Source organism: Nicotiana attenuata, unplaced genomic scaffold, assembly GCF_001879085.1.
Source record: "Nicotiana attenuata strain UT unplaced genomic scaffold, NIATTr2, whole genome shotgun sequence".
Taxonomy (NCBI): Eukaryota; Viridiplantae; Streptophyta; class Magnoliopsida; order Solanales; family Solanaceae; genus Nicotiana; species Nicotiana attenuata.
The window spans coordinates 17193-27899 of record NW_017672326.1 but is presented as its reverse complement, the minus strand read 5'-3'; the positions used below and the strand labels follow the sequence as shown (position 1 = coordinate 27899).

Genomic DNA, 10707 nt, shown 5'->3' with positions numbered 1-10707 from the left:
TTATGGTTAGAAACAGGTTGATTGGCAAAGAATAGCTCTAGTTGTGACCTTTAGACTGTTGTGTTGACTAAAACAATCATCGAGTGATTTCTTCGAGCTATTTGTGATGTTCAATCTTAACTAGGGTTTTTGTGGGCCCTCGAATCTGTTCTCTTTAACAATCCAGCAGCTTAAGAGGTGAAGTATTGAATTTCAAGTCCTAGTTCCATGCCAATAAGTCTAGAACTTGCCCTGAATGTTTGTCGGCGAAATTCTAAGTGTAGCTCGACTTGAGAAATGATTGTAGGCTCTCCTTGATCCAATATGAAACTTGAAAGCTTCTGTAGCCTACCAATATGATATCCCTAGTCAACCACTTTGAGCCGAAGCCCTTTTTCTTTCAATAACCACGTTACAAGCCTTTATCCGTTCTATAATGATCCTCTCTTGGCACCCGATCTTTCCTTGGCATTCTTGATAAATAATTGGCAAAAGAATCAGTTTGGGGGAGAGACGAGGAATGTGAAAGTGATAAAAAGTACAAAGAACAAAAAGAAATGAAGAAAATGGAAGGCAAAGAAAAGAAAGAAAGGCCAAAAAGAAATATGTCAAAAAGAAAGTAAAAATTGAAGGGATTCAAAGAAAGCAAAGATGAAAGGCATGGAATGATTAGAAAAGGAGAAAAATGATTTTCATGAACAAGAAAGAGTGACAGTGTGTCTCTCTAGTCCCTCTAAGGAAGAAGGAAATGACTCAAAGAGTCAAGAAAGTATGAGCCGAAATGAGAGAATGGGGTGCTTAAGGAAAGATGAAACCATCATATGCCGATAAGTCCTACCTTGATCCAAAAGCCTTCATTACATCCCTGCAAAAACCCTATATGAGTTCGAGTTGAGTGAGCTTACATTAGTGGTGATTCACATAAGGGGCAAGCTTATGGTACTTAGAGCCGGACTTGTGACATTCTTTTGAGAGAGATGAGCACACTTCTTCACAATCCTTGTTTTGAGTGTTACATTCTAAAGTGAGATTTGCTTATGGAGAGTAGAGGAGGAGGAGTTTGGGTTCCACAATGACCTACATAATAGAGCGAGCTTCCTTGGTGAGTTAAGTCAACTCTTGATGCTCTAGTGTCATATTAGAGCTATGGTACTCAAAAAGTCAAAGCATGGTGTTGTTGATAATTCATTTGTGTTGAGGGTAATTGTTAGTCCCAATTGATGCATGATTGATTCACATTAGGGCAGCTGAAATATGCTTCTGTTTCAGTGGAGGTGGGAATTACCTTATTTTCTTGAGGACAAGCAAACTCTTAAGTTTGGGGGAGTTGATAAATAGGGATTTTCACCTACTATTTGCTCTCTTTTACTTGTGTTTTAGGCCAAAAACGCGTAAAGGTATTCCCAAAAACTAATGTAATGTGCTTGCTTGCAGGAAAATTCCAAAATGAGCCAAAGGAGTCATAATCAAAAACCAAGACTGGGTCAAGAGATCTGAAATGCGGACCGCACAAATATTGGGTGGCTGCGGAAGCCACAATGCGGTCGCGATCAGAAATACGCGGTCCGCGAAAGGGAGACTCAGAGAGTTGCATTTTCAGGCCAAATGATAAGCGAGGCCGCACCAGAAATGTGTAGCCACGAAAGTCTCACCGCGGCCTCGATGGAAATTTTGCGGACCGCGGTGCATGAAGTTCAGAAAGCTCACAACTTGAGCAAAAGAAAGAAGTGCGGTCCGCGTCAGAATTGTGTGGCCGCAGAAGTCCCCTACGCGGCCGCGATTTAAATTGTGCGGTCTGTCAGACTCAGTTCAATCCAGATCCAGATTTAAAGAATGCGGACCACGATCAGAATTACGCGGCTGCGAAAGCAAGAATGCGGCCGCGTCAGAATTACGCAGCCGCACAACCTCCGCAGGGGTATTTCTGTAAGGAAATTTCGCCTAGTATAAATAGAACTTTTTGTCATTTTTAGGTTATGCTATGTATTAGAGGATCACCTGAGACGGCTGACTTTACTGCTTTTGGAAATTTTGTACTAGATTCATCTTTTAACATTAGATTTTCATCTTTTAATCTAGTATTATGAATTTTATCTTCTTTTTATCTTTAATTTCTGTTATTTCCATGAGTAGCTAAACCCATAGCTAGGGTTGTGACCCAACCCTAGTGTGGGTATTTGATGGATATTGAATTTTAGGGCTTGAATGTGTATGGATTAGTGATATTTAGCCTAGTTCTTGCTAGAACTATAGAATTAGTGGTTGCAAACACTGATTGATGCCTTTATGACTTAGTCTCTACTTGAGAAAGAGGGACTAAGTCTAGGAAAACTAGGCTAAATTGGGGTGAACTCAAGAAATTGATAGCCCCAATTAAAGGGTTAAACCTAGAGATAGTAATACCCGACTTGAGCTAATATCACTTGAATTGCATGAATACCCATTTGGACTTGAGAAAGCCAAATTAAGCAAAATCACTCAAAGTACAGAGAGGTATAGATTGAGTACCCGGGTGTGATAGCTATATTACGACCCAACTAATCACGAGCTTGCCATAGATTCTTGCTACCCGTTAGATACCCACCTAGGTAGAAGTCACCACCCTAGTCTTTAAACCCTTGAAAATCAACAATAAAAACACTATACTTAGTTTCAAATATTGCATACAATAGAATAGAATTAGAAGTAGAATCAAACCAAACATTTGTGGAAGTGTAATTAAGAGCAAAACCCGCATCTAGACTTAGATATAAACCTAACTCTAAACAAATTTACTCCATGTGGATTCGATCCCGACCTAGTTGGGTAAAACTGCATCGACCACCCTCACTATTCAATAGTAGTGCAGGGACCCGATCAATAACAGACTAAGTAGAAGGCATAAAAATTATGATAGCAATTAGGAAAGAAGAATATAAATTTCACTAACTAGCATGGTAGAAGGCCTAGGTGTAGATATAACAAACAAGAGGGAAAGCGTGATCTTTATGAGCTAACAACTAGAAGGCATGAATAACTAAGATTATAGAAAGCTTGTACGAAAGTGAAACAAATGAGGAATGACATGGATGTAGATATAACAACAAGAGGCAAAACATGATAGTTGCAAGTTGAACAAATAGAAGGCATGGGCAACACAAGAACAATTGTGATAGAGAATAAAGACGGAACAACAACGACAAGTCACATAGGAAACATAGGTACAACAGTAACAACTCAAGGTAAAGGCATGCAAGTATACACAAGGAAAAGATATCACAACATAATGCATGTCCCTCGTTCTCGCCTGCACGGAAGCACCCTTCGTGCCATGAACTCATGATAATATAAATGAAATGACACGATATCACCCTTCATTCTTTTACTCTCTTCCTCACATGATAATTTAAATTAGAACACGATAATATAAATGAAACAGCATGGAATCACCCTTCGTGCTTTTATCCTCATCATCACATGCTAATGTAAATGAGATCATGATAATGTAAGTGAAATGGCACGGCATCACCCTTCGTGCTTTTACTTTCATCCTCACATGATAATATAAATAAAATAGCATGGCATCACCCTTCGTGCTTTACACTCTTCCTCACATGATAATGTATATGCAATGGCACGGCATCACCCTTCATGATTTACACTCTTCCTCACATGATAATGTATATGCAATGGCACGGCATCACCCTTCGTTTTTTACACTCTTCCTCACCAAGCAATGACAAGCAAGGTAGGAAGCATGAATAACATCAAGAAGAGTGTTTAAGCGAATATTCCAAATGAACATCAGTCACAGCTTTCAAGCCAATAACAATTCAATAAACCTCAAGTACTTTATTGTTCAAGTATTTTGACAAGTCTCAAAAATGATCTTTAACTCAAGTATAGAATCCAATATCTCAAGAATAACGGCCGTAGCGATGTATTTATGATTAAACATAGTGATGATCGAATTTAAGACACCAATGGTTTCACAAATATTCGTCAAATTTTAATCAAATTATAATAAGTCAAATCTCGGTTTCTAACATCAAATTTCATATTCTTGGTAATCTGGAAGTCAAGTAAGACATGAAACAAAAAGGTCATGTAATTCTATAAGGCACAATTAATCATATAATTTACCCCTGAACATGATTAACCCTGGCACATGCATATACACTCGTCACCTCATATATGCATCGCCCCCGCCTGTAGGAAACAATGGAAATTAGTAGGAAAAATTCCCTCAATAAAGTTAAGCAATACACTTACCTCAAAGAAGACAAATCGATACACTAGAAGCGTCATCCTCCGAACGGCTCGAAACTAGCCAAAAACAACTCAAAATCATCAAATAATGCCATAGGAAGCAAACTCAATCGATAAAGATCGAATAATTACACATTTACTCAAATTCAACCAAAAAGTCAAACCCGGGCCAGCACCTCAAAACCCAACAAAACTCACAAAATCTGACAACCCATTCAATTACGAGTCCAACCATACTAGTTTCACTCAAATACGACTCCGAATCGATGTTCAAAACTTGAAAATCCATTTTATGAAATTTTAGACAAAATCCCCCAATTTATCTTAGAAACTCATAATCCAATTACTAAAAATAAAGATAGATTCATGAAATATAATCAAAACCAAGTAGAGAACACTTACCCCAATCCTTGTGGTGAAAATCGCCTCCAAAATTGCCCAAATACGAGCTCCCCAACTCAAAATATGATAAAAATGACTCTAACCCTCGAATTATAACTTCTGCCCAGCTATTTTCGCATTTGCAAACAAATTCCTGCTTCTGCGAACTCGCACGTGTGTCCCAGCCTTCGCTTCTGCGAACATGCTGATAAGTAGGGATTTTGACCGCTTATTTGCTCTCTTTTACTTGCGTTTTAGCTCAAAAATGCTTAAAGGTATTCCCGAAAACTAATGAAATGTACTTGTTTGCAGGAATATTTTGAAACGAGCCAAAGAAGTCAAACTCAACTCATAAAGGAGTCAAAAGTGAACAAGAACCAAAACAGGGCAAAAAGGCCAGCAGTGCGGACCGCACAATTCTAGTGCGGCCTCAGAGAGGAGATTCAGAGAGTAGTCTTTGGGCCAGCTAAAGGCATGCGGACCGCACCTAAATTGTGCGGCCGCACTCATTATTATGCGGTCTGCAGAAGTGAAGAATCAGAGAGCTGGGTTAAAGTCCAAAGTCAATGAGCGCGGGCCGCATCATTTTTGTGCGGCCGCACAATTAGAAGTGCGGTTGCACTCATTTCTATACAGACAGCAGAAGCCCCGAAGAACCAAGCCCAAGTTGGAGGAATGCGGACCGCACTAGAATTATGCGGCCGCATAACCTTCGCAGGGGCATTTTTTGTCAGATATTTTCAGCTTAGTATAAATAGTACTTTTTGTCATATTTAGGTTAAGTTCAGTTTTGGGAAGAGCACCTGAGCCGTTTTCTTTACTATTTTGAGTAACTTTGTACTAGATTAACTTCTTAACATTAGATTTTCTTTCTCTAATCAATTATTATGTATTCTATCTTAATTTTTTCTTGTATTTCTTTATTTTCCATGAGTAGCTAATCTCTAGCTAGAGTTGTGGCTTAACCCTAGTGTGGTTACTTAATGGGTGTTTGATTTAGGGCTTGTTTGTGATTGGGTTAGTGATATTTAGCCTTGTTCATGCTTGTGTTCAAGAATTAATGGTTGCAACATTGATGCATGCCTATTTGACTTAGTCTCTACTTAGAAAGAGAGACTAAGTCAAGGAAAACTTGGCTAACAAAAAATTGGGGTGAGCTCAAGAAATTGATAGCCTCAGTTAAAGGGTCAAATCTAGAGATAGTAAGACCCGACTTGAGCATATATCACTTGATTTGTGCAATACCCATTTGGACTTGAGAAAGCCAAAAAAATCACTCAAACTACTGAGAGGTATAGAGTGGGTAATTGCGTGTGATTGCTATATTACGACCCCGACTAATCAAACTTGCCCTAGAGTTTACAACCCGTTAGGTAGCCACCTAGGTGGAAGTCACGACCCTAGATCCTTTATCATTTGAAAAACATCCAAAATCAAAAATGTTGTCTTCTAGTTTATTATTTGCAATCAAAAGCTTAAAGTAGAAATAGAAACAACAAACAAGAATGTGGAAGTGCAAATTGAGGCACATTATACAATTACACTAGGTGTATACCTAATCCTATTTCTAACTCCCTGAGGATTCGACTCCAACTCGCGTTAGGTTTTATTATTGCTTCGACCGCCTCACTACCTATAATTGTTGTGTGAGTTTGGGCGACATCACATGCCCAAACTCAGCAGCCTCTGCTTCTACGAACATGCCCAAACTCAGTAGCCTCCGCTTCTACGATCATCTCTTTGCTTCTGTAGTCGCGCTTCTACGCATATAGAACCGCACCTGCAGTCGCGCAAATGCGACCATGCACCCGCACCTGCGACTTTCCCGCCCAGCCTACCACTTCCGCTTTTGCGATGAAACGTCCATATCTGCATCCAATCCTCCGCGGATATGGAAACACCAGCACCAAGATTTCTTCAGCAATCTAACATGAGGCAAAATGATCCCAACTACATCTGAAACTCACCCGAGCCCCTCGGGACCCCGTCCGAACATACCAACGAGTCCCATAACATAACACAAACCTACTCAGGGCCTCAAAACACAAATAACAACATCAAAATCACAAATCACACCTCGAATCGAACTTAATGAACTTTTAACTTCCAAAACTCGTGCCGAAACATATCAAATCATCCCAGAATGAACTCAAATTTTGCACACAAGTTCCAAATGACATAACGAAGCTATTCTATTTTTCGAAACCACAATCCGAACCCGATATCATCGAAGTAAACTCTCGAACATACTAATGAACATTCCAAACTTTCAATTTTTCAACTTTCGCCAATTAGTGTCGAAACCTTCGAGAAATATCCAAAGGCAAATCTGGGTATGCGCCAAAGTTCAAAATCACCACCCGGATCAAACGGAGCCATCAAAACTCCGATCAGGGGTCAAATACGCAAAAGACAAACTTGGTCAACTCTTCCAATTCAAAGTTTCTAACATGAGAATCCCTCTTCCGAATCGATCCTGAATCATCTGAAAACCAAAACAACCGATTAAAACAAAGTCATAATACGTCATATGAATCTACTCAAGACTTCAAACAGCTGAAAGGAATGCAAATGCTCAGAACGACCGGTCGGGTCATTACCATAAATGAAGAAGTTTGATGTGTATAAGTAAAGGTATAGGCGGCTAAAATCGTGGCCATAATTACCTCAATAGCCGGCAAAAGTGATGCTAAATCGTGGGATCACGCATGTTCAGGGCATTAAATGGGGAGAGACGTGCGTCTAATCAACCGTCAGAAACATTTTAGAGGGGATCAGAGAATTTCTCGCCAAAAAAAGGTATTTCTACCAACTTTCCGGTGACACAAAGTTATGCCACTGAAAAGCATGGGGGCTATCTATATAGGGTAAAATATGTTTATATTAAATGATCGCATGAGAAAGTGACACATGGAGCCGAAGGCAGAAGGCAGCCAGATCCGAAGGCGACGGTCTTGTTTGTTACTGGAGAGAATGATACTCATAAAGGTGAAATATATGCCTATCACCCGGTAGCATTTAATGAAGAATATTCTACAACATTAAGTACGCAGCCTGTTACAAAGAATATGACATTCACTTCCTGCCGTTATATATTCTTCAATGGCCCTCATAATTGTCATTAAAGAGGGGGTTGATCATAGGACCTTGTTCCCTAGGTGCATCTATAAATAGTGAGCTCTATTATCATTGTAAAAGACACAAATTTTCTGACTAGCATACTCTATATTCTATCAAAAGCTCAATAACATTTTACTTTCTTGTTTATTTATATTGTTCTTACTACCCTGGTAGCTCTGCGCCCGGGTTTAAGATATCTGCCGTTTCATTTCAACTTCAAGGCTAGTCTTCCATTTTTGTCTAATTCGTCTATTATTTTAGGATCAAATCAATTCACTTGTCTATAAACTATGTATAAATTCAACTGTACCATTTTACGGGTAAACAATATACATGGTATAATTATCTAATGAAGAGTGTTCAACCAACTATTCTTCGATACACGTGGCTTCGTTGTATAAGTTTGGGACTTTGTTATTTTCATTGGTGTAATCAATTTTATAATATTTTGAATTACATCATTCTTTTGGTTTGCCACAAAAGTGCAATGGACTTTCTATTTTTGCTCGTCCTTTGGGAAAGAAGGAATACATGAAATAAAGACAAGGAAGTTTCATATCAAGCTTGTTGTATTATATCTCTATCTTTTTACATTATTGAGAGGCTAAATACAGGTCCATTTCATTAATAGAGCCACACTACTTGGAGTATTTATTGATCATAATCCCTTGGAATTTTTAATCCTTCGGTTGACTTCCTTTTCCAACTCTTCAACTCCTTCTACTTCTTCCAATTCCGAATTATGTTATAAATGTCTAAACGAATAAAAAAGAAGAATAAGAAATATTTATTAACACTATAGACTAATATTCTTTTGAAGGGAAGTTAAAAGAGACGAAAAGAGAGTAGGCACCTTAGGTCCTAGGAACAAGCCATATGGGACACCATCAAATTTCTCCGAGTGATGAAGCTGAAATCCCAGACATCAAAATCAAAGAAGATATCAGTCGTTAGAATCCGTTAAGATATACTCTAAAAAAAACAACTGACCAGTTAATTTAATATTAATCTAATGAAACGACGGCGCTAAACGTGATTAATTTAAGATTAAGAATTAAAGAACTTTTACCTGATGAGCTGCAGCTATCCTCCGAAAATAAGGTACATTAGCGATGGGCCCCACGGGGAATCTCTTGTGAACTAATCCATCGTGAACGAACATGTAAGCCATCCCGAATACTGTGATCCCCAGTCCCTGCATTTATAAGAGCACTTTTCTTTTTTTTAACATTTCACTAAATTTTTTTGACTACTTTACACCTAATTAGTCTCTCTTAATCAAGAATTAATTAGTGAGAACATACCGCGCCGAAACAGAGTCCAGGTATGAGGCCTTTATTGAAGAAGCCGTAGGCAAGAAGAGCAATGGCTGGAATAGCGTTTGTTATGGCAAAAACATCGTTCAGCTCGAATGCTCCTCCTCTTGGTTTATGGTGTGACTGCAAATTAAATACTGTATTATTTAAAACATCACGTAGCCAATATTTGGTTGCCGGGGAAAAAATGACAAGAATCTTGATTTTCCTAGCAAACAAATCAAGAACAATAATCAAAATAATTAGTGTCTAATAATTTAGTGAAAATTTGCAAACCTCGTGCATGTGCCATAAAGAATCATGCCACAACGCTTTATGTGCCCATATCGCCCAAAACTCCATTCCTACCTGAATTTACCACAATATTCAATTTCAGCAATCAGCAACTCTCTCTATGTTAATTTTGCCGCTGATTATGAGGTATAGATTATGAGAAAGTGGAACTTACAGCAGCGCCAAACGAAAGAGCGAAAGTACCAAACATTTCAGAGAAAGACACTTCTCCACCCTATTATCATAAAATTTTGAGAAAAAGGTTAATGCAACCAACAAAGAGCTAAAGGATTAAGCTGGAGAAGAAGAAGAGAGTGATTAATTGGTACCTCCATTTGCCAAGAGAATCTGTAATAAACCACCAAAACTGCTATAGAAGTAATCCCTAAACTAGATATCACAGCTGCCACAAGATAAGTAAACCTCTCCGATCTTTTCCTAGCCAATTTTTCCGCCAGCCTCGCAGCTGATCTCTGCTCCTCAATTTTTACTTCTATCTCCTTTGCTTCAATAATCTCACTTTGGGCATTCAAATTCTCATTCTCCAGCACAAAACAAACCGTCAACTTTGGCTTTCTTCGACACCGCAGATAATTAGTTCCGCCAAAGTTGCGAGTTAATGGAGAGAAGAACAAAACTGGTGGGCTTGTTGTGGTTGGTTTTGGGGCAAGAATTGGGTTGTGCTTGAAACTAATGGTTGGGGAGCTAGCAGTTACTCCGGCAGCCATCAGCGGTGGAGGTCAAAGTCGGTATAAAAGCTTAGAGAGAAAGCGAGAGTTGGGGGATCTATAGAGGTAGAGAGGACAATTTAAGGTGACAAGTTGTTGTAGCACTGAAATTTTTGGAAGGGGAAGGGGGCAGGTTAAGTGAAGAAGAGCATGAGTTTCAGTTTGCAGACCGCTTGTGGAAAGGTGTATAAATACAATGCTATAGGGTACGTAAACGTTGCTGAACGTTTGGGGCGTTCAAACGGAATCGGAGAATTGCACCCGGCCGAAAAGTCAAATCAAATCGATTAAAAAACTCGATTAGGTTTGGTTTGATTTGATTTGACATTGAGTAAAAAAATTCGAACCAACCCGATATATAAATATAATTTTTATATATACTCTTTTGATTTTATATAGAATTTTCTTTAAAAAATATCTAGAAATATGTGGGATTCTCTCATGAGATGTAATATTTAATAGAACTATGAAGTACATCCATATGTTTTTACGTTAAATAATGAGTTGTATCATCACTTTCTTATCAAGTGTTATTGAAATGCGTCAATCTGTTTGTTCTTTCATATTCATATGTAAAAAGCTGTTAAATTCTTATACCTTTTTCGAATTTGAATTGGTAGTTCAATAATTTTAAAATTAAATAGAACATATCTTTATTTAGG

General features: G+C 38.4%; 1 protein-coding gene across 1 annotated transcript; it reads right to left on the bottom strand.

Moving 5' to 3' along the window:
* Positions 1–8386: 8386 nt before the first annotated feature.
* LOC109212761 (beta-carotene hydroxylase 2, chloroplastic-like) lies at positions 8387–10045 on the bottom strand. Its single transcript, XM_019376434.1, has 7 exons — positions 9647–10045; positions 9493–9552; positions 9321–9392; positions 9033–9167; positions 8798–8923; positions 8583–8638; positions 8387–8465 (listed from the first exon to the last, which is right to left on the bottom strand). Exons 1-7 carry the CDS (start codon positions 10043–10045, stop codon positions 8387–8389), a joined length of 927 nt encoding a protein of 308 aa, XP_019231979.1.
* Between the last annotated feature and the right edge of the window lie 662 nt (positions 10046–10707).